The sequence below is a fragment of the Anopheles nili genome, chromosome 3 (genome assembly GCF_943737925.1).
Source record: "Anopheles nili chromosome 3, idAnoNiliSN_F5_01, whole genome shotgun sequence".
NCBI classification, from domain to species: domain Eukaryota; kingdom Metazoa; phylum Arthropoda; class Insecta; order Diptera; family Culicidae; genus Anopheles; species Anopheles nili.
Genome location: NC_071292.1, coordinates 11,147,501 through 11,171,181, shown reverse-complemented (window position 1 = coordinate 11,171,181; position 23,681 = coordinate 11,147,501). Strand labels below are relative to the sequence as shown.

The 23,681-nt window shown below is 46.6% G+C and overlaps 3 protein-coding genes across 3 annotated transcripts in view; 1 reads left to right on the top strand and 2 right to left on the bottom strand.

Moving 5' to 3' along the window:
• Positions 1 to 1,018: 1,018 nt before the first annotated feature.
• Positions 1,019 to 2,613, top strand: LOC128727083 (probable ATP-dependent RNA helicase DDX47). The gene is made up of 2 exons (XM_053820952.1): positions 1,019 to 1,177; positions 1,239 to 2,613. Exons 1-2 carry the CDS (start codon positions 1,019 to 1,021, stop codon positions 2,556 to 2,558), a joined length of 1,479 nt encoding a protein of 492 aa, XP_053676927.1. The 3' UTR covers positions 2,559 to 2,613.
• A 2,216-nt stretch (positions 2,614 to 4,829) lies between these two features.
• Positions 4,830 to 14,943, bottom strand: LOC128722717 (carbohydrate sulfotransferase 1). The gene is made up of 5 exons (XM_053816395.1): positions 14,774 to 14,943; positions 12,728 to 13,327; positions 6,664 to 6,843; positions 5,022 to 5,223; positions 4,830 to 4,949 (listed from the first exon to the last, which is right to left on the bottom strand). Exons 1-5 carry the CDS (start codon positions 14,941 to 14,943, stop codon positions 4,830 to 4,832), a joined length of 1,272 nt encoding a protein of 423 aa, XP_053672370.1.
• An 8,312-nt stretch (positions 14,944 to 23,255) lies between these two features.
• Positions 23,256 to 23,681, bottom strand: part of LOC128726430 (uncharacterized) — a 2,018-nt gene continuing 1,592 nt past the window's right edge. The window contains exons 6-7 of the mRNA XM_053820238.1: positions 23,517 to 23,681; positions 23,256 to 23,446 (exon numbers count right to left, since the gene is read on the bottom strand). The exon at positions 23,517 to 23,681 is cut by the window's right edge and continues 94 nt beyond it. Coding sequence (XP_053676213.1) covers positions 23,256 to 23,446; positions 23,517 to 23,681 — 356 coding nt within the window. The remainder of the gene's footprint in view (positions 23,447 to 23,516) is intronic.

Below are 23,681 nucleotides of genomic sequence, written 5' to 3'. Positions count from 1 at the left end.
CACCACGTCAACATTATCGCCCCACGGTAGGAAACTAGAGAGGCACATTCATTTCGGATCACCAGTGCAAGGGTCCAATCTATCTGGCCAACAACAGGCGCATTTATAACCAACTACCGACACGATCGAGATCAAATCTGCGGGAATACATCGAAGGCTCTTCTTCTTCACCTGGTCTTGGTACAGATTCAGTGCCTTCGCGGGAACTGGGCAGATTGTAGGTTGCACTGTGGTTTTCTGCAGTAAATTTCCTCCTATTCTGCAACGTTAACCAGTGTACATCACTTCACCATTCATAATTAACATGGCCGAGAACTGGTCATTCATATATTCGCACAATATTTAACAACGGAATGCCTGTCACACTGTTTTTGTCCCGCCATCAAAATTCCGCCAAGCGCGCACACACACCCAGCACCGAGTTGATATGTCGTTTGCATAGAATGACATTCATCTGGCGCGAACAGTTTTTGGTGGATTTGGAATTAGGAGAAAACAACGATTCTCACTAGAAAATTGGTAATTTATGTTTCCCACAGTAATTTAAAAACACTGCTACTATTTCCCTAAAGTCATGTTATTATTTTCAACGCTGCGCATGTACCTTTATGTTTTACTAAACAACCCAACTTAAATCGCTTGCCATCCCTACCGCGGAAGGATTCTCACTGACGTTGTCAAAAGATATCGCCTTTGTCAAAAAAAGACTACGAAATACGTACAGATAATTTTAAAGAAGGCAATTAAATCAAGCTTTCTTATTTTAGCTTCAATATGTGAGCATTTTATCTTGTATCAGAGCTCGTATGTTGTGCAGAAAAAAAACCTTTAAAATTGAATTATGGCTGCATAACATTCGTTCGGCAATGGGCTCACCTTGTCCTCAGTTGAGATGTCAAAGGGTTGTGACAACCGGCCGCGACTGAACACGATTGGAACGAGCGAAGCACGTTGTGTTGTTTGTTGTGGTTTACTCGTCTAGAGTTTATTTAAACTCGTGTATAGTTAAATATCCAGCATGTCCAGCTCCGAAAGCGATCTGGACGACATGTCCGACGTTGAGAAAACGGCGCAAGCGGCTGTTAATGGAGACGGTTCCTCCGAGGAGGATGCATCTGGGAGCGAAAACAGCGAGGAAGACAACCAGACTGAGGACAACAAAACGTGGGAAGATTTGGTAAGTACGTCACATCCAATCGGCAACTGGCCTTTTTGCTAATGGTAATTTTCTGATCCAGGGGCTCATCGATACAATCGGTAAAGCCTGCCGAGGTTTGAAGTGGAAGGCACCTTCTAAAATCCAGCGCGAGGCCATCCCTCTCGCCCTGCAGGGCAAGGACATCATCGGTCTGGCGGAGACCGGTTCGGGAAAAACGGGCGCATTCGCGTTACCCATCCTACAGTCGCTGCTGGACAACCCGCAGCGTTACTTTGCCGTTGTGTTGACCCCGACTCGCGAGCTCGCGTACCAAATATCGGAACAGTTCGAGGCGCTCGGTGCCACGATCGGTGTCAAATGCTGCGTAATCGTCGGTGGCATGGATCTAGTAACGCAAGCAATCCAGCTCGCCCGCAAACCACACATCATCATTGCCACACCTGGCCGACTTGTTGATCATCTCGAGAACACGAAGGGCTTCAGTCTGAAGGCGATCAAGTACCTCGTGATGGACGAAGCCGATCGTATCCTCAACATGGACTTCGAGGAGGAGGTGAACAAGATCCTTAAGGTATTACCACGTGAGCGGCGTACCTACCTCTTCAGTGCCACCATGACGAAGAAGGTGAAGAAGCTCGAGCGAGCGTCGCTGCGTGACCCGGTGAAGGTGGAGGTATCGAGCAAGTACCAGACCGTGGAGAAACTGCTGCAGTACTACCTATTCATACCGGCCCGGTACAAAAACGTCTACCTCGTACACGTGCTGAACGAGCTGGCCGGAAACAGCTTCATGATCTTCTGCAGCACCTGCAACAACACCGTCCGGACGGCGTTGATGCTGCGAGCCCTCGGACTCGCCGCCGTACCCCTGCACGGACAGATGTCCCAGAACAAGCGGTTGGCAGCGCTGAACAAGTTCAAGTCGCAGGCTCGCCAGATCCTCATCTCGACCGATGTTGCCTCACGTGGTCTCGACATCCCGCACGTGGACGTCGTGCTGAACCTGGACATTCCTATGCACAGCAAGGACTACATTCACCGGGTCGGGCGAACAGCCCGTGCTGGCCGCGCCGGACAAGCCATCACCTTCGTGACGCAGTACGACGTAGAGCTGTACCAGCGGATTGAGCATCTGATCGGCAAGAAGTTGCCCGAGTACAAATGCGAACAGGACGAGGTTATGGCGCTACAGGAACGGGTGGCTGAAGCGCATCGAACTGCACGCGTGGAGCAACAAAACATCGAGGAGCGAAAGGCGAGTAAATCGTCCAAGGGCAAGCGGGGCCTCGACGATTCAGACGAGGAAGACACTGAGCAGTTCAACGGTGTACGCAAGCGGCTGAAACCGGGCAATCCCAAGAGAGGTGGCAAAGGAGGCAAAAGGCCCAATAGAAGATAAGTGTGCTCGAACTCTCGTGCCTGTTAAGTACGCATCCTTTTACAATAAATCTATCGTTCTGTGAGCTTACAAAAAACGCACACAAAACGAAAAGGAATATAACACTCCTGAATGTTTATTTAGTTAAAAGACTGCATAGTCTGTGGAAGGATAAATGCTAATTGTTCCTGCAAACTGAATCTATCGAAAGACTCCTTACTTTAGCACAAGAGCCTTACACAAGGCTTTGTATTCTACTTCAAGTGATATTCAACTGCAGAAGACAACAGGAGGAGTTGTAGAAACAAAAGCGTTACGAAAACAGATTTTTAATTCAATTTTATTCCTGCCAATCGCATCATCTAATGGCGTTTTAAACATGTCTCTCTTTGATCAATTCCTTTAAAATGTCGTCTTTCTCCAAAGTGTGCAACTAAAAGGAACTCTTGCACACTACCGCACACGTGTACGGTAGTACCATATTATGCGTTTTACACGAATCGCTTTTCTCTCGTTTGTTTCCGAAAACCTCAAATTCATATTTTATATCTGTTTTTATCAGTTTCTCGCAAAAAAATTATGTAAGAATTATTCTTTTATGCTGATTGCGACTCGAGCCGTGACCATTATTCTTCTCAATACGACAAAATATACATTAATAAATTAATTAACACGTGTATTCAATTGCGCGCAATGGAACCAACTGTACGCCACCGCTGTTGCATCGTTGGAAACGCAAAAAATAAAACCCATTGGCATTAACGAACTAAACTTGCTTAGAGAGGCGTCCTTATTTAAAATTCAGAGGTCCAAAAGCAATAACGACCAGCCTCGCGGTATCTGTGCCGAAAAAGAGATACAGACATTTACAGATACTTCTTTCGATTTGTCCCTCGTGAGTTAGTCGAAGAGATTTTACTTTAATCGACGATGAAATTTGCCTGTTTCATCGTCAATTAAAGTAAAATCTCTTCGACTAACTCACGAGGGACAAATCGAAAGAAGTACCTGTCAATGTATCGGAATTTTGAAAGCCTTTCTGGCCAGCGTTATCGCATCACAACGCGAACTTCTGTATCGTATCCTGCGAGCCGCTTGATGTACGGCATTGAATGCATAAGGAACAAAACTACGTTCGGTTAATAGCTACGGTACACTAGCGATTCATTAAGTAACTATCTGCGAACACCGTGTACAATACTGTACCTACCGCTCGAGCTAATGTTAGAAGATTCAGTAAATATCTACGTGCGTCAGCATGTTCACGCGCCCTTTCCCCGTTGTACGCCGTATTGATTGATTGATTGATACGAACGGAGCCCTCGGTTCCTTCCCTTTTCCACCTGCTTGGCGTGCGAACGTGCGCATGTGTGTCTAGAAATGTCCTCTCTTACGTTTAGTCGTCACTAGTGAAACAGCAAAAAAGGCACTCTAAGTGAACGGGCTCCAGCCGAACGAATCTGACCCATCAGCCGGCGGTTCTACTTCTACCCTCTGATACGCCACCACGCTACCCTTGTCTTACGTTATCTCCTTTTGAGTTGCTTATAATACTACGCGTTTTTTTGTTGTTGTTGGTTAAACTCGCAAGTCGTTCTTCCGTCACGAGCCGTGTTTAGGTTTCTAAAGCAGGGATGCTGTAACTACGCGCACCCGTTACTACTAGGAATCTGTCCTTGCCGGGTTGTGAGACCAAAGGAGAGCAATTGTGCTTTAGCAAAGTAGAAATGTGCAACCTACTCTACAGTAGCCATCGCAGTCATCGCAAAACAACTGGTGCGTCACATGCCACATACCGCTCCGGGCGAAAGTAACAACCGCACCTACTCCAGCGACGGAGATGGAACGCAGAATCCCAAGAAGATGGGAGGCAATACAACGCATCTGAGGGCTCGTTTACGAAACTAACGAACTTAATGGTTCTATCTTAGACGAACGATATCCTAATCATAATAGCCTGACCGCACACTGGGACACACGTGGTGAGGCAATGCGTGTCCAATTGTTGCCGTTCTCCTTATTCTTTCCCTCAGCATGGAATGTCCGCTAATGCTAGGGTACTGGGATACTGGCTCCCCAAGCTGGTAGTGGTGGTTGTTCTCCTGCTTTGTTTGTTCGTTTGTTAAAAATCACAGATGCAACATGTTTGAATGTTGTTCGCATTAATGCATTAATGCTGCTCCATCCCGTCTTTGGTGGCCACTAAGTGACGGTACGCCACAGCCACCACGGTCACCAGGCCACCAGCAGTGCGGAGCAGAAAAGCGCCTCCGCAAACGCGCCGAAAAGATCTCACGAAACGCTGTACGACAGGAGCGGGTTGAAATTGTCGTACAGTTCGCGCTCGCTGGTGGCATTCCGGTAGCCCCAGCTCTTCATCGCCGCCACGCAGCTATCCTGAATGATACGAACCTACGGCACGGAAAAATGGGAAGCGGATTAGACCGACGAACCGGAAGTCCAGCACCCTTTCGGAAGACTTACCTCGTCGAACGTGAGATCCTTCGTCCAGTGGAACGGGGCCGATTTGGAATCGCGATATGTTGAGCTGACACCACCGACGTCCTGCTTGGTGTGGGTATCCAGGAACAGTTTCACCTCCGGATGGTATGGAAGCCCATAGAACTGCAGTATCTCTTTGGTCATCTTGTAGGGATTCAGCGACAGATCCTCGTACCGTACCACGCTGCGAAGGAGAGCGAGAAGCACTATTATTTTATTGCTTGTAATTAATTTCGGAAAAGATCCAGAACCATCCCAAGCGTGTTCCCACGTAATTCACAGACCACGGGGTAAATCACAATGGTTGTAGGAAATGGTTCAACCCGTTTTTACCACCAAGTCGGTTGTCCGGAGAAATGAAATTCCAAGTCAAACAGTCGGTGGAACAAGGAATTAGTCAAAATAATTAGAAAACATTATGATGAAATATTCCACCGCACATTTTTCATCCCCCACCATCTCCGGGTTCCCTTCTCTTGCCCATTTCCTTTCACTTTTCTGGCACGAAACCCCGCGAAATTAGCTGCAGCCCGGCGTCCGCGCATCTGGGACGGTGAGCTTTGATTACTGTCATCAAACCAAAGGAATTGGAAAGGTTCCTCGCTAAGGGGCTCACCACGACGATCGGAAGGGTTGGCCACAGCTCGTACAAGGTGCCAGGTGGGAGGAAACACTCCACCACCATCAGCGGCCGTATACGGGCCATTATTATTTCACTCTCGTGCAACAACCGTATAATCAATCCGCCAGAATCCGTCAGAGGAGTTGAAACCGTCGAATGGCCCAATCGATCGTTTCCCGTACCTTTTAGATACACGAATGTCCCCCGAATGTCAGCCACATTCGCATGCAAATCAGGGCGCACGATCGATCGGTGCTGATGCTTTTGTTTTTCTATCCTTTTGGTATTTGCCAACGAGCGCAAATCGTACTACTTATGCGCACGAGCACACCCGTGTTTCTTAATCCTAAGCCACAACTTTGTCGATCGCGTATCAAAACCAAGCGGGCTTTGGTGGAAAGAAAGTAAGACCCACTTTCGCTACTGTTACCGAGTGGAGGCAAAAGTACGATGGCAAACAACAACCACAGGTGCTTTCGGCTTTTCTCCGGATCAGCTATTATTTATTTTGTGTTCATCAACCGGCAAATGCAGCATCTAGTGATCCTCAAACACATCCTCTTATCTCCAGTTACCATCCGGCAAACGACACAATAAAAGGTCATAATTAAAGAAGACTTCTGCAGCCTTGCCACAAGCTACTGTCGCAACACAATGTGGGTTGATCTCAGCGCCAGCGGCTTAGCGACAGATTTTCAGAATGCCATTATTACAACGCGTGTACTTGCATAGATAAGCGATGGTTAAATCAGAAAACGTGCTGTCGATACAGCGTCAGATATTACATTTCAATTTTGTCTCATAATGCCGAGATTTTGATGTGAAAATACTGAGAGGCCATTAACAACGCACAGCAGTTTTGAAACATGCCAATAATCATTCTGCGTGCTTTTCATGCTAATTAACATGTTGTAATTAAATTGATCTCCAACTAAATGTGACCCAATTCTATTGTAACAAGGGATTACGTGCTCGGTACCACTTTCCAGCAGGACTACGTACCGAAACCGTTTCGGGAACCGCTTGCTTAGCTCGATCGCCGCCTCATAGTCAAGCTGCATGTCGCTACAAACGGTGCTGGGATCGTCACAATCCGGTCGGCCAGGACACCACACCCGATGTTTCCGTGACTGCATCGAACCACGTGGGTCTCTGATCAGAAGGACGACGCGTACGTTGAGGCTATAATGAAACGACAGAGAGATAGAGAGAGAAAACAAAGCATTAAGATTGCCATGCGGTATTCGCTTCCAGCTGGGAAATCTAAGCCCTCGTCGGACGTTGTGCCGCAGGTGTTGTTGCATGTTTCATAAATCCGGATTTGCATCATCCGTCGAACACCGCCCTGGGGGAGGTCATAAATTCGTCACCTCACCGACATCACCATCATTGCGGCAGATATGATAATAATGCCACCGGAACACGCACAACCGGAAGAGGGTGCTGTGGAATCGAGAGGCCACACATACCCGCCCACCCCAGCGGCCACAATCAATCTCCCAACACGAGAGAAATATCTGCTCAGCAGATATGAACAGAAAAACCTCATCATTGACAAGCCATCACGGCTGTCGAGGTAGGGAGCAGAACGATAATGGTACATTAATTCGCCTTTGTTGTGCCGCCCCGCGAGATCCATCTATTGGAGGGGGTGTCCTTCTAGCCCTTCACCCTGGCTGTTACCGGAACCGGTCCCATCGGGGTGTGATTTGTCACACAATAACCAACGCACGGTGCGTGATATGATTTTAATGAGTGACTCAGACAAAAACAAGCCTTTATGTCAGGTCCCAGGGGGTGGCTTGTTTGGAGCACGGCATTAGAGCGGATTAAATCGTCGGGTACGATTTATTAGGCGGCTTTGCGTGATAGCGTTATCTACAGCCGCTAACTTTCCCATATCACGTTAATTTCCTGATAGAAGATTTCCCAACATTTCGGGGTTCACGCCATTTTTTTTCCCAATCATCAATCACCGAGTTGTATAACTGCCAGAAGTCCAGCGCGGTTTATTCGCTATCGATCGGTTCCGTTCTGATTGACATTAATTGATGCCAGCTGGGTCATTTCCCCTACCGGTTGGTTTTAGGCTCATCTCCACCGTGCGATAAGCTCCACCGTTGGGTGATGCGACCAGCAGCGTGATTAAATGATGCCTTAGAGAGCTTCGCGTTTCGAAGTAGTTGTCTCGGAATAATGTCAAGGACAACGCCACAAGCCATCACAACTGGCCTGCAACGTTTGTCCAAGCTCCACGTGCCATCATTGCATTGAAATGTTGCAAAACAGGGCCGCGGAATGTTCACCACAAAAAAAGAAAAAGCGAAATCTACCATAAATCCATTACACTGCCACGACTTTGCTCGGATAGTGACGCCGCACTGAAGATAATCGCCATAATCTGACAGGTCCGGTGTGTGTGTGTTAATGCTTCGAAATTCAATTATAGATCCCCGAACCGCGAAAAAAGCGAACCTTCCCCGAAAAAGGAAAAAGGGGAAGCCATCCCTGCCCTGAATCATATGACCAAAGGGAGTCCACCCTAAATGGTGACCCCACTTCCAATATTGGAGTGCTTCCATCCATTCGAGTGCGCCTCCACCCGAACCACGATCAATAATCCAAAGCTTAGCACAGGCTCTCTTCTTTCGGAAGGCTAATGGACAGTCGTTAGAATTGTGGCCAAAGGACAAGCGCACAACACCGCCACGGGTTCCTTCCGAACGAATCAATGCACCCCTTGTTGTGGTGGCCGCCTCCTGGTGCTCGCCTCTTCGATCGGTATCGATTTTGGAAGCCCGTTCCGGTGGTTGCCTAATTTTAGGGTTTGAGTGTGCTTTTGTCGAGCCTTAGAACACCCCCAGGATGAAGCGTTTTTGCGTACGGAAGCTGCAATTACGAGCCTTCCAAGCAAACCATTCACCATTGTCACTGGGAGTTGGGACTAATTTTGGGGTCAAATCGGGTGTTCGGCAATTCCGAGGCGCATAATTTCATCTACCATACCATTACTGCCTGGTTGGGGGATGTCCATTAAAGCCCACCAGAAGAGCAAGAAAACACTACACTAAACCACCTTCGTTTGCTTGCGAAAAACCCTCTCCAGCTGCTGCAAGGTCAAGGCATGTTAAATCGATAACCTTCTGCTCGCGAAACATAACCGCCCGCTTCTTTCAAGAGGTTCAATGACGGTCCACTTTTCGCTAATCGTGCCCTACCCATGGCGATATCGAGTATCGATTTATTGGCGGGTTTATGCACACATTTCAAGCAAACAGCGGTTGATTTCACTTTCCTCGCATTATCAGCAATGCAGGTGGAGCTCCCTTATGGCTTTTGATAATCCCTTTTTATAACTTTATCGTACGCCGCTTAAGCAGATTTTCGAACCTAATTGCCTTTGCCATCTTACGTCCGTTACAGGAAGCTAGCAAAACTTCACCCAGTGCACGCGTTTGTGCCAGTTCACTGATACGTCTTATCAATCGGCCAAGCAAACAGTTTCGTCTCGGAAAACGAGCTGGGATTTTCTTATCATTAAATTGCTTCCGTGATTCCTTTTTGTGGCAAAGTGGTGGCAGTTGGCAGTTACTTCCTTCGCATTTTTGTGCACTTCGCACATTGCACCGTTTTATTTTCAGCTCTCGAGCGAAGAACAATACTCACTCATTGAGGCTCAATCGAGGCCACCCACTCGTTCCGTTTCTCTTCCGATACGCACTGCTTTCTAGCCCAACCAATTGCACGACCCGTTGCCAAAAATTTTCCGCCTCATAAAGTGGAGAAAGTCGCACCACAATCGATCGCACCACCAACGCCGAAAACACCGAGATTGGGGTCCTACTTTTAATGAAATAAATCAATGTTACTCGGGCATAAAGCACTTGATCTGAGCCCTCCGGCGACCGGATACGCAGCGTGGAATGCTTTAAATTCATTAGCCGCCGAGGCGAAGCTGATTCCATCCGCCTCCCATTTTCCGGGGGGCACAGTTATTGCCTCTCGGAGTCGCGAGTTAACGGAGTCGGAGCGGAGTTTGTGGTCAGCAAAAAATGGTCTCAACCGTTAGGTCGATTCGGTGTGCGCGTTTCGAACCGGGAATGATACATCGGCAGGGATCCGCGCACATGATCTAAACGCATCTCGTACCGGTTAGCCAGCGGTATTCCCTTGTTTCCTTAATTACCAGCAAACCGACGGTAAGATCAGCAACAGCAACGTGCGAGATATCTCAGAAGCATTCCTGCGTACGTCAGCACACGAGCCGTTAAGAATGTGATCGTCAGCTTCATCAACCTCAGCGGATCGTGCAAAAACGGCGGCATACGATCGCGATGAAGATTCCTGTGGGCGCGCCATCAAAACTCCCAACGTCCTGTCTCTAGTCGTCAACCCACCGGCCCTAGGATGATCTCATTCGCAAGTAGGGCAAGCGACGTCGATCGTACAACGGTGCAAAGATCGCACAAACGCAATTAATGTGCCGTCTCTCGTACGAAGGAACGTGGCGACGATCGACCAAAAGTACGCCGCGACAACGTTTCCTTTCGTTTCTTCATCTATTCCCCCCGATCAGACGCAGGACGACGGTGTTTGCCTACGTCAGCATTATCACCGTTTAAGGGTAGATGAGTGATGAGCTTGCGAGTAATGTCGTCACCGTTCCAACAGACTCGAAAACCCGGCAAAGGGGCCTTGCTTTCGGTCACCGGTTCCTGTCCCGGATTGGACAACAACGTTGGTAGCAACAGTTGAACCGGTTCTTCGAGACGATAGCTACCTTCACGCACGCACGGGGATGGCTAGCTAAATGGCTGCGGAAAATCATGAAACGCATGTCGAAACGTTTGCTAATGCAAATAGGGTTGAGGTGAACGTCTGGGTGAAGCCTACGAGTCAGGGTTGCAGTGGCTTATCGACTTTTCAAGCCCATCGGACCTTCGTAGCGCGATACTTTCCCTCCGTCGGGATATTGCGCGTGTTTGGTTGCGAACGAACAATCTAGCCATTGTGGCTGGCATTTTGCATCGTTTCCATAGTCGATGGCAGATGGTTGTAACAAGTGCTTTATGGTTTTGGTGAATTTTTCAACCATGAATCATCGCCTATGCTCTTCAAAGATGTTCGCACGAAAAAAAAGAAGAGCCTCTCTTCACTCTCGCGAGCAGTATTTATTTGCGAAATAAAGGTATATACTTCACACATTGCCTTCCCGTTAGCAGCTCCTTAAAATAAATTACAACCCATTCTAACAGCTCTTAGCGGATTGCGATGCATGGCCATCGACTCGTTCAAACAACCCACAGCTCCGTAAGCACGAACCATGGAAAACCAAGACGGTTTTCCTCTGAGAAGCGCAAAAGTAACGAGAAACCGTCCGAAAGCCTGCGGAAATGACAGTTAGCTTTGAGGTCAGATTACACGCCGGGCATCCAGAACCGTTACCGGTTGTTTGGCCATACCAATCGCTCAAGCCGAACCACCTCTCCGCACCCGCAAAAGTAGGTCTAGGTAATAAAAAGAAATCATTTATAACTGGCCAGACAGACGGCACCGGCACACGGGGTGATCGTTGCTGGGGACGATACACGCCAGCATTCCCATGGCATTGTACGGTTGGATGTTGGCTTCGGAACAGTGCCTCTTTGGTGCGCGGTCATACAACCGACCGGTCGGGGATAGAAACCAGTGTCCACTTAGCACGGAACGCAAAAATAATGAGACAAATTTTCCAAACGCCCCCCCACCCGATCAGGTTTCCCATTCAAACGGTATTGCGGAATTAGACGCAATATCGAGCGCGCGCGGAGAGTTCGTCGCTCGGGTGTATTCATTTTCGCGGTTTACAACTGAGAAATTGAAAATAACCTTCATCTGCGAAGGAGGGCTTTTAACGAGACACGAGCAAAAAGAGCAAAGAAAGTTCCCTCCACTCCGAATAACAATGGGCAAAGGCGTCCCAGCATCACCAAAACGGTCGTGAGAAACCGAAATTCACTCAAACAGGGCATAATCATAAACGGTTTTCCTTTCACTTCATCGGTGCCGCGTTGAGCGTGATTTTGGCGAATGTGGGGTTCCGATAAAAGATAAAAACTCACCGCATTTAAAACGCCACCCGTTCGCATTCGGAGCGAAAGGGCTACCCAGGGAAAAACCCGCCTTGGTTGGTCTTGCGACGGAGAACTAATGTTTGTGTCACTTTCTTAATTGTTAAACTTTTCTCTACCCCCCTCCCCCCAACCCCCCAACCCCTTCCTCGTTAAGGAGGCCCACAGCGAGAGAGGGTTTCAAACTTTTCCGGCCCAATTCTTGGCCATTTACGGGGGTTTCCGGGCTTTTGTAGCGTAGTTTCGAGAAACTAGTCGCTTTCTGATTGAGCAGCGCATTCGTTTTAAAATTCCTTTCAAAGCACGCCATCATTATGGACCATGCTGGTGAGACCCTCCTGGCAGGACGACGGGTGGCATCCTTCATCCGAGGGGAACAAAACTTTTCTAATTCAATTTTTGTGCACGTAGCAGGAAGCACAAGCTAGCGGGCTTTGTATAGCACCACGCATAAGAGGCACCCTGGCAGGATGGTGCAAAACTTTCGCCCTGAAACGTTGCCCCTTTTTCCAACGACCCACGAGAGAAAGGGAGAGAGAAAAAAAACACCTTCCCACAGACCCATCGTTATGTTGGTCGGTAAAGGCGTGATTTGAATATTTTAGCAATATAAAACGCCAGCCAAAAACACACAAAAAAAGGTCTCTGCACTCTCTGCGGCGCTGTTTTGCTAACGAGAAACGGATGTTCCGTTCGATGGCCAAAATTGCAACTATGCCGACGAGAATTCGCTTTTATCGGGATGTGTGTATGTGTGTGTGTCTGGAGATGGCAATTAAAACGAAGCAAAAAAAGAAGATATCGACCCCGAAACCGATTGAAGAGAGCAACTCGCGCCGGAGCAGGAAACTGACCCGCGTCAAGAAAAATATCGATCCCCCGAAAATCATCAGTCTGGCATTCATGCAACCGCATCATCATCTTTCTCTCTTGCTCTCTATGTTGCTATCTCTCACCTGTCGTCCTCGAGGAGTGGCGTAACGAGGGAAGCCCGCAACCGCACCACTTTCATGCTTTGGCGCGGGAACAACCGACAGAATGGTCCGAGAAAGCGCGGCTCGTAGCAGAACTGCGGGAACCGGATGCACTGCTGCCACAGGCGCGTGTTGTGGCTGAACAGATAGTTGTGCGTCCGGCCAAACTCGAGGTAGTTGTCCAGCTCGCGATAATCGCACCGCAGCAACTGGCGCAGGTTGTGCAACGCGACGGTATCGTTGGGCGGTCCGCGGATTTGTACGATGTCGAAATCAAGCAACGGCTCGTAGTGGTAATAGTTGCCGGGCAGTGCGTTCAGAATGTCCCCGAGGAAGGTGGATCCGGAGCGCCAGGTTGTGATGATGATGCTCCGGGATGGCGTGCCACCGGTTTCGGGAGTCCACCCATCGGGAAGCTTTCGCTCACCGTACGCAGTGTCGGTGCATTCGGCTGCGACCAATCCTCGCTGGTAGCTTAGAACATCCTCGATGATGACGGTGGCGTTGTGGTCTGTTGGCATTGGCGGGTATGTGTCGTAGGAAAGCGATCCTGCCAGGATAACGTTCGATCGGCCGAAGTACCTATAGCGAGGAGGGAGAGAGAACCAAAGAGAGAATGCAATTAGTTATGTGGTGCAGCTTGAAAGAAGCTTTGCTTCCAGAAACGATCACCATATTTCCATTTTTCCGGTGACTAGTCTCTATCCATTCTCAATCGCTATTTATGCGTTAGACACGCAAAAAGGCACGACGAAAATTCGAATGAATAATGGCCACAAAGTTTCTGAACTTTTTTGGCAGACGATCTGGCAATGGATCCGCATCAAATACTCACAATCAAGAACGTTGCAATTTCTTGCGAGACAGGGCGGTGTTGAAAAATCATCTCTCTACGTGCAAATTTAGCACAAAACCAACTTGAGAGAGCTCAACCAGGCTGAGAAAGCGTGCGGATGAATCCCACGCACTACATGCGCCAATTTCTAGGTGGGTCTGCTCGCAAAAAAACCAAATCAACTCTAGTGAGTCCAATTGACTCGTGTTTTTGCTCTGTTTTTCCCCTCGTTTTGCTTCAACGTATGAATTGGGTGGCTGAGGCCGGCAGTGGGTGGAATAATTTTCGCCATTGTTTCTCGACAATGGCATTAACGCGTAGCGAACCCCCGTTCGTTAATAACGCAAATGTTTACATGCACCAAACAATGCAGTTGTTGGAGTCGGTGCACCTCAACTGGCCCAAGTGGGTGGGAAGTGATATTTTGTCAACGAACTCTTACGCCACAACGCGCCAACCAGCCAGGTTTGACAAATAATGCTGGTGTCATTCTCGGGCACGGGTGTTGGTTTACTTCATGTCCTGCGGGAAGAGCGGACATCATTTCGTTGTTTGCCATCGAAAGAACTGTTTGCTCCATGTGCTACAAAGAGAGAAAGGTGTGCAAAAAAGGACCAAAAGCCCTTCAAACCAGAACCGGTTTGGGGATGGAGCAGCAACAACAAGAAAAAAGGTACATAAGCTCCAAAAAAAGCCTACCAATGTAGGCTTCGAAGGGCTTTCCGAAAAACAACCGACAACCGTAATCCAGGTTGAAAATGTAGTTTGGAAATGTAATCTGCTTTCACTTTTGCGTTCGGTTCTGTTGCGGAGCGTACTTTCCTAGAAAGGATCTGGCCTTGAGTACACATTCTCTTATTTCCTTAATTGTAGGGTTTTTCGCCTGAAAACCGAAACACCTCTCGAAACGTTGCTTGTGTATTTTTGTTCCCCCGTTCAATCCCGAGCTCAATCATCGCAGCCAGCCCGTGCTATGGGAGTGAAATTCTCCTGGAGCACAAATTCGCCAACGCAACGGTATCTGTTCGCTTTCCTTTTTGTTTTTGCTGCATTTTTCATCCATCCAGTGACCTGACCCTCGAAACGTGAACGCCTCGCGCCAAGGAATTTCGCATTTACGTTGCTCGCTTCTCGTCTTCTTCACGCTGCCCCCTTTCCAAGTGGTCCCCTGAGGCGATGATTACCCTTGGTACCTGTGCGAGTTGAGCATCCGCAGATTGGCCGAACGCTCCCGTGGCCTGAAGTACTCCGTGCCATAGCTGGGCGAGGTGTAGCGTTTGCTCGCGTACAGCAACAGAATGCAGACGACGGTGGCCGCGAACAGGCCGGCTAGATTTTTGCGCCGTGACATCCGGTCCCGCATAGCTCGGTTGCTGCTGCTTCTTGCGATACCTGCCGGGGTTACGACTTTCTCCATCCGCGGCTCCCTACGACGATGCTGACGACGATGGCGGCAGTGACGTTGGTGTGTGCCCCACCGAAACGAATCCTTTCGCGACGTTCATATACGCCCTTTCCGACAGTGCTCTAGTTGCCGTTTTCACAGCCTGCTTCGGATGGGATGTTTTTCACTTGTTTACCTTCGATCGCCCCCCGGTGGGGTGGCCCTTTTCTTGCACCCACTGGCCAGCGAACACTTTTTCGGGGGTGTTCTATTTTCTAGCCACCCCGCATACACACCTGGGCAGGTGGGAAGGTACACTTTCCACAGCTTCTCGAGCGAGAGCCGGGCACCACCCACCGTGGGGTGGTTGGTGTAGCGTGTGACCTCGTTTTTCGATCTCTTTCCACCCGGGTTTTCCTCCCTACAGAGAGCAGCTCACTGCAGGCGCAGGTTGCGATGCGGATAGAAAAGGAAACACCCTTCTGGCACACGGCAGCACGAAATACAAGCCCTACGAGCGCAACATAACTGCACCACTGCGTTAGGGTTTTGATAAAGTGAGCATTCGGGTTCAGAACAACATGTTCGATGCTCCACAGGGACACAGAGATGACTGCCACTGGCGCTCGTGATTATGCACTATAAAACCTGCGCTATTCACAAAGCAACGAATTCACAAATCCCGCCCGTTCGGTATCTACTGGAAGGGGATCTTTGCACAATAACACACACGGTACACTTATAAACTGTAATAACTCTTTAACATAAGCCCCTTTCGAACGGATGGGCAAACGAAACCGATTAGCAGCACACCCCGTTCCGGATGCACGGAGATCACGAGAAATGAACACTTTGCGCCAGGTGCCTCAAAGTTCTTAAACGATGCAGTACTTCCTGATTCGGGATCGAATCGAAGGAACTAGCACGCACAATTTCACTAGGGTGGCTGCTTCCCGGTCGACCGTATTGCAGCAGGTTTACCCGTGCGCGGTTCAACAACGATTAAACGGAGCCTTACCGACGGAACCGACCAGGTTCGTGTACGTTTCTGGCACTGATGGTGCCACTACTGTGTCTGCCACAACGAACCACGAAAGACTGCTCCGAAACAATCACAATTTATGACCGCATACCACTGCCATCGACCACAAAATGCACTTCAATGTCGCATGCGCGTGTTCTTCTCGAATATCCGTACACGTGTGATTAGAATGCACAACAAAACTAAGGCCTACATTTCTCTTTTCGTAGTGAAACAAATAAAATAGTAGCTTTTCGATTGCATTACCTCCCAAAACATTCTCACGTACACACAATTGTTGACAGCACTAACGTCAAATGGCCACTCGAGACGGTTTACAGACTAGACTGAATTTAAATTGAAGTCTTTATCTTTATAAAAATATTTTTAAATATTTTCTCAGTCTTAAATCATTAAAAGGCTGCCTTTATGTACAAACAAACATCAAACTCAATCGTTTCTAACAATCACATCTCTGGGATATCTAGTTTGATGTATTACACTCAAAACATGATACGAAGGCAATGCTCTAAACATAGAACAACATGATTTTGAATATTTATTATATAAAACATATAGCTTCACAATATAAGTTAAACATTTCATATTTAATTTATCACTAAAATTTGTTGGTGACTGATTGGCATTATTAAAATATTTGTTGTGGCAATTTAAATACACGTCCTGAGAAAACACTGTTCTGCTAGATGCGATGCATAGAGCGATGTGAATTTATTAAAACACGGGTTTGTTTTTGTTAAACAATTCAAACCATTTAATAGATACATTATGTAAGAAAGATAAATATTACCTTGCATACTACACGAGCGATTTTTAATTCTAATCCATCAACATTTTTTGTTCTCATGCATGACCATAGTTCCAGCTTTCAACATAGCTTTGCATCCAATGCATTCCATTTGTGGCGTTCAACATAACATTGCATACATTGAGGCAAAGGAAAAGCTATGCTAAAACGCTACGTTGTAATCATGCGAATAACTGTAACATAAGTCATTATTTAGAGACGGAAATTAATCGTTGTTGTGATGAATCCAAACATGATTTGAACTCATTTCATTCAATCAAAGAAAAGAACACGTTTTTTATTTTGGGAATGATGAATTGTCTATTTTTCTCATTTATACAATGATTTCGGGATTTTTGTTCTTCTTTAGATTAAAAAATGAATCTTAATTTTGACGTTACATGTTTTTCTCTCGTTCGGTTTCCTATGCCTCCCGTTTCTATCTTTGATTGAATCCGTTACGCATTCAAACAGACGAGTACAATTAAAATAACATTTTTTTACGGTGCCGCACCCACGTGGCCGTAGTTCATGTGTTCGCAAAAGTTGCCGTCCTGCTTGGAATGAGTTGGAATTTGAAATCCAACAACCGGTCGGTCAGTATCGTTCGTTTTTATTTCTTTCACCCATCTTCACGAGCATTCCAAACCAAGTGGTACATTTCGCTGGACACGCGTTAGTAGAGACTAGAGAAACCAACCTTGATAAACAATTGTCCGGTTTGTTTTCAAGGTAAATTTTTTAAAACGTGAAGACAGAAAATTTAAATCGCCGTATTTTTTGTTTCTTTTAATGTGTGAATGATACTATCGACGCTAGTATGAAAATTTTGCAAGACGTAAGTAGAAAGAGAGTGCAACTTAGAGCAAGTAGTGCGTTTGCTTGTTTTTGTGTCCCTCCACCCCGCACATACTAGTTAGAATGGAAATAAAAATTGTTTCTCGAAAACAATCATCCTCACATCATAATGGATGCTGTTCACACGCTGATAACAACTCATCGCAAAAGAGAACCTCCGTTTTCCCTCTAACATGATACCCCGACCGCTCGGTTGCGCTACATCAAACGTTCCGTTAGGAGTGCATTTGGCTGTGTGAAGCTAATTTCGGTTCGTGAAACTGTTTGCATTCGTTTGTTTCCTTCCGTTTGTTCAAATTCATCCATTTGCCGCTCACCGATGGATCAGAATCATCCGGACACTCCGCCGCTAGATTGCGTTTCTCGGTGCTAGAGTTTATAGGGAACTATATTGTCTATACATTAGGCACTTCACCCTATATAAATTTGATTGAAAAACCATTTTTCTTTATGTTTTACTCTCCATCGCTACCGACGGAACCATGCTACCTGCGTTGTGTTACGTTTGCTTTGTGTTTGGTGCCAATCTTATGTCCTGTATCGGTTCGCTAATGTGTCCGATTCCACTGCTGGAGCGATATTATCACGGTTGCGTTTTCCCACCGATGTCTAGCGTGTTTCGTTCGCTTTTTTTATGCCAAATGGTGACAAAAATTTCCTCCACCACGTGCCCTCTCGACTGACTAGTGTCTTTCTGTTGACTCTGTACGAGCCACGTGCGCAATGCGAGAATACGTTACGTTTGCACCACGCGAGCTTTTGATTTTATTTCACCCTTCACACTCCGACGCCATTTTACAAATTGCTTGCAGCGGGTTTGTACGAAAGATCTCCATCGAATCGATCCAGCTTCCTGCTCATGTTTGTGGTACCGATAGTGCCGATGGCTTTATGACCCATTCGGTTGCACTGTGTTGCCACTTACGCAAGCTGATTTTATGGTGAAATATCTAACGGAAGATAACATTACAATCACCACCGATTACAAGCGTGAGAAACGAAATGGAATTACTCGTTAAGGTTCGCCTCTTTGAAGGAATGTTCAATTGGTTGTGTTTCTTTTCATCTTCCTTTTTTATCAAGACAACTTTTTATACAACAAGCCTGTTTGTCTTTCCAGTACACTGTTTTGCATGTTTGTCTGCATTTAAATAATTATTTCGTTCTGTTTAACCAACATCTGTATTATTTCTGCTTGCGTCTATATATATATATATATATGTATATATATTTATGTATATATACAACACCAATGTTGTAGATGATTTACTGCTGCTATTATGCCGTTAGTTGTGTATATACCATCCCCATCGGTCTCCCCGCTCGGTCGTTTAACAAATCTATCTACAGTAACGTCTGTCCGGCGCGTGGTTTCCACTTCTATATTCCTTACCTCATTCATAACTGAAACTGATGTCCTTTTCTTCGGCTCACCCAGCAAAGAATGATTCGTTCATCGGCAAATGTGTGTTTGAGTTATATTCATTGGGTTTTTTTCGCTCTCTCGTTTGGCTAGAATATCCTTCGAGCCTTCTCGATTCAGGCTGCGCTTCGTACTTATTTGTAATTGCCTGTTATCTACTTCTTTAGCTATTTTATTTTGCTGTGTGTGTGTTGTGTACGTGTCAAATATAGTTTCTATTCCAACATGTCGTGCATGCATGTACGGCGCAAGTTTTGTAAGTTTTTGTTTTGTTGTTATCCTTTATTACTTTCTGGTTTTGGTTAATGTAAAGTTTTCGGTAATACTTTCAATCACATTATGAAACGAAACGTTTTCCGTTACCCTGTAAAAATACGTCCTATGACCGAATGGGGTTGTCGGATTGTATGGCATGTAAACGGAAACGTCGAACTCATCTATGAACAACCTAGCGTTACGCTGCTATCGTACTGATATCAATGGGGTTTTTAGTGGTTTCACGGTTCGGTTATCACACCTTCGTTCCTTTTCGTTCAGTTCCATCCACTCCGCTCCGAAACGAACCAAATTGCCCGATCGCTCGAATTTCCAACGCCTACTAGCAGGATTTGCGCGATGGGTTTAGAAGGTAAAAACGACTACCGGAACGTCTTACCCTCCTTGCGACCGAGCTAACGCCCTGCAAATGGTGAGCTACCGCCTGAAGGTGTGTTGCACTTGGTTCCCAATCCTTTTTCACCTTGGATTTCCTTGGTTTTCCAGCTTATTTTTTTTCTCTTGTCCAACCTACCTCTTAAAAAATGCTCTATCTGTACTGTGACTAAAAAAGTCTACTATAATATGCACTAGTTTACTTAATTTTCAGTTGCTAACTTTTTGCTTGTAGCGATTCTGTTGTTGCTTTTTTCTGCTGCTTCTTCAATCTCCATTGTCCACTCGATTCATTCCAAAGTTTCTATTCATTTGCTCGTCCCTTTTTTTGCACTCTTTCTAATGTTGCTCGTTTCTACATCGAAAATTCGGGCGCCTTATCAGCGGCTTTGGTGAGCTACGTGTTTATCATTAGTTTACTAAACGCCGACGACAACAGTTCGCTTCGTTAGCAAAATTCTTTGGCAGTATTTCATTAGTTTTCTTCTTTATTTCTTCATTCACAAACGCCTCGCACAAACAATTTATCCGCCACGGTGCGTGTCCTGTGCGAACCTTTAATTCTTTTGCATACCGCGTTTGATCCTCTCCGGCTTTCAAACGCGGCGTTCCCGAATGTCCCCAAAGTCCTGCTGTAAGTGCATTCGTCGTTTTCGTATGGTTGTCACAAAACTATCTAAGAAACTAAACTATGTACAGGCCACTCGAGCCATTCAACGGGTGAACGAGAAATGATTATGTATCAACTAATCTAACGTTCCTATGAGCCCCTCCACCACCATCGTGTTGGACGCATTCAGGTCCTGGTTTCTCAACTATCCAACATCCGAAACGTTCTTTTGGTGCTTTACTGCGTGCTACAAATTAACATCTGCTACGCAAACGATTGCTTTCTAGTGGTCATATCTGCTCGCGAATGTTCTGCTCCGAAAGGGTGTCCTTGTGCTGCTAGTCAGGGCAAGTGACTCGTTTTAATAAAGTGTACATGTGTGGGTATGTGTTCTTTTTTAACATTAAACTCAGATCCATGATCATTCTCGTCCTAGCGCCAAGAATTAAATCCATTTCTCGAGATGTGTGATGTGAAATAGTGTAATGGAGCTCTTGTGAGATATTCTTCAGACGTGCTCTGAATACCAGTAAAGCGATGTACGATTGAGTGTGAATGTTAAATCAAAATTCCACCATCATCTAGCATCTGCCAGTTGAAGCGGAGCTCCGGGACTGCCGGTGTGTGGTTATATTGCATTTTTAACACCGCCTGTTGACACCTAAAACGCCCTGATTACCTGAGAATTTGTAACGAATTCAAAACTGATCCACATTAAAAAGGGGGCTGGCAACTGAACGGAACTACGCAGCCGCATACCGAGGCTAGGTGGCTTGAAGATCTCGAAAATCGGGACCAAAACTCAGCTATATCTGCGCTACAGTACGTTGCTATATATGTGATGATTGTGTTGTTTTATTTCGCGTATTTTTTTGTTTGTTTTATTTTTACACGTTATTACATTTCGCTTAAGTGCTTGCCAGTGCTATAACAGTGCTACCTATAACAGTGCGCTGTCCGTTATACAGTGTGCACAGACGAAACGAAAATCTGAGCGCCGTCCGAAAGCATCCTGATTTACATGTGCGATGCGGCAAGGACGTAGCGGTTTGCTTCTGTTCGTGTGGATTATTGTCGATTACAAGTGGCTCTCTAGCTTGCGATACATCAACGAAAAAACGGCACACGTAAACCAAACCACGTGCACTAAGGCCCGTGAACAGCGAGGATATAGGGCTATTGCTTTTTTAAATGCTGTTTCGTTTCACTAATGCCGCTAAGTTCACCAATGTTTGGGAGCACCGGAGCCGGAGGTTATGACGACGAGTTGATGAGTTTTGCTATTACAAAAACCCGAGAGCTTCCTTTTCGATTATTGTCCAAGGGAGCAAAGAATCGCGATGGCATAACGTATACGGACGACTAAATGACTAAATGAAAACCAGCTAACCAGTATGCTTTATCAAATCGAGCTTTCTAATATCGTATGGTGCTCCCTACGCGAGCTCCCTACGTTTTCCTACATGCTCCTTATTACCCATTCGCTCAGTTTTCCACGGTTTCTACAACATCTGTTATTTGATTTGGACGGCAGATTATGGAGAAATTTCTAAACCAAAGAGAAAGTTTGAGGAGGGAAACAAACGCGCACAAGTCGTACATGGTGTGTCACTCCCGCGCAGATTCTCCTATAAGCAAAAAACCCTACTGTTAAGAGTACAACGGTATAGATGAGTCGAAAAGAAAGCTTCTCGGATGCTACGAACTTCACCGCAGAGTTTCGTCCGTTTTTTTGTTTTGTTTTTCATCGTGTGCGGTAGGCTAGTTAGTCTGTTTTTGGCGCTAAGGGCTCCACTAGAGGGCAGGGAAATGAAACGGATTTGCAGAAAAGATGTCGGTACAAAAATATATTGTTCTTCATTAACCACGTGGCCACTACGATTTTTTGTTTGTTTGAGAAAAAAGGACGGACGCTAGAGTGTGTGTGTGTGTGTGTGGTAGTTTTAGGAATACCGTTCGACGAACTCTTTCTGCAGCAGTAGCAGCAGCTACTAATTGTAGCAAGTGTGAGCAACATTTCACCAGGAAAGGGATGGAGCGAAAGGTTTTAAAAAAGGATCTAACCGCGTTTGTCTCGTCGCCCATAAGCCTGAACTCTCTGAACCAAATGGCTCTGATGTGAGCGATTCCAAAACACAAACAGTTGATGCGTCTTGCGTCGATGATTGGCTTCATTTTTGGACAAAGCTTGTTAAACGCACAAATCGATCCATCGTAGAAGGTGTCCAGACTCGCTAGGCCTACTCATACCCCATGGCGAATCGGGAATAAATTCTCCTCCATCGGAAAGCTACTATTTGATGTCGTTTTGCCTACTCACGTTAACAGGTGCCGGACAGACAGCGGGATTCAAATTTAACATGCTTTTTCATCCGGTGCGCATCAGATCAAACGATCACTCGCGATCACTCAAACGATGTTCGGTCAGTATGTCGGACAAATGCTCCACTCCAGTGCTCTCGCTTTCATTCGTCAGGTATCCTTTCGATGACGCTGCTACTGGATTCGCCGGATTGTTCGCTTTTGATAATTAATGTAATTTACTCTCTCGCATTCAAATCGCTGTCTCGGCCATGTCTGCTATACCAAGTTGTTGCCGTCGTGCTTCGTTCTTGTGGAGATATCGCCATCATGCAAACTCAATCCGCACACCATCGTCGGTGCGTTCCCCTGGCCGCGATTCAGATCAACTGTACAATCCAATGGTTACCCGGGGAAAACGGGGGGCTTGTGTACTTAATACTTGTGTAGGAAATACTTAACAGACAAACGTCACTAGAAACGGAAACCGACGCTCGCGATATTGTGATAAAAACCAACAAGCCCACCGTACGCCGATCGCCGATCGATGCACGCCAGCGAACGATCGGAGCCCCAAAACGAACGACTTCAATGCCAGCACAGGACGGAACCGGAAGCATCACGCGCTGGAATAATCGAGCGATCGGGACGACGGACCGGGCAGCGCATCCTCGTCCAGCACGAACGTCGGACTTTGCCGGGAGGTTGAGGCTATTGGTTGATAGTGGTAACCCTGACGGTTGCGGTGATTAGATTTCTGCATATTGCCTAGGGTAGGTCGCTGGTTATACGATTGGTCGGGACGTTTTACTGCAATTCAGGCGTGAAAGCTTGTGTGAGCAAACGTGCGTGCAAAGTCCACCCTCGCGCCGGTCCTTACCTGGTATATAAGGTTTCTGGTTACACGTTGGAGTAATGCTATCACCCGTTTCGATTTTGTTATAGCTGCGATGGTTCGACAGGTCGTTCGAAGCCGTAGTGTGGTTGTGGTTCGTAATGTCGTTGCTGCAGATGGGGCTGAGTTCGCGCTCCTCCAAGCACATGT

Excerpts from the sequence above, each read along its gene's own strand:
- LOC128727083 (XM_053820952.1), top strand. The coding sequence starts at position 1,019 with ATGTCCAGCTCCGAAAGCGATCTGGACGACATGTCCGACGTTGAGAAA. Across the intron at positions 1,178-1,238 it reads ACAAAACGTGGGAAGATTTG|GGGCTCATCGATACAATCGG; the intron begins GTAAGTACGTCA and ends TTTCTGATCCAG.
- LOC128722717 (XM_053816395.1), bottom strand. The coding sequence starts at position 14,943 with ATGCGGGACCGGATGTCACGGCGCAAAAATCTAGCCGGCCTGTTCGCG. Across the intron at positions 6,844-12,727 it reads CCACTCCTCGAGGACGACAG|CCTCAACGTACGCGTCGTCC; the intron begins GTGAGAGATAGC and ends GTTTCATTATAG. Across the intron at positions 5,224-6,663 it reads CGGTTCCCGAAACGGTTTCG|CGTGGTACGGTACGAGGATC; the intron begins GTACGTAGTCCT and ends TCTCCTTCGCAG.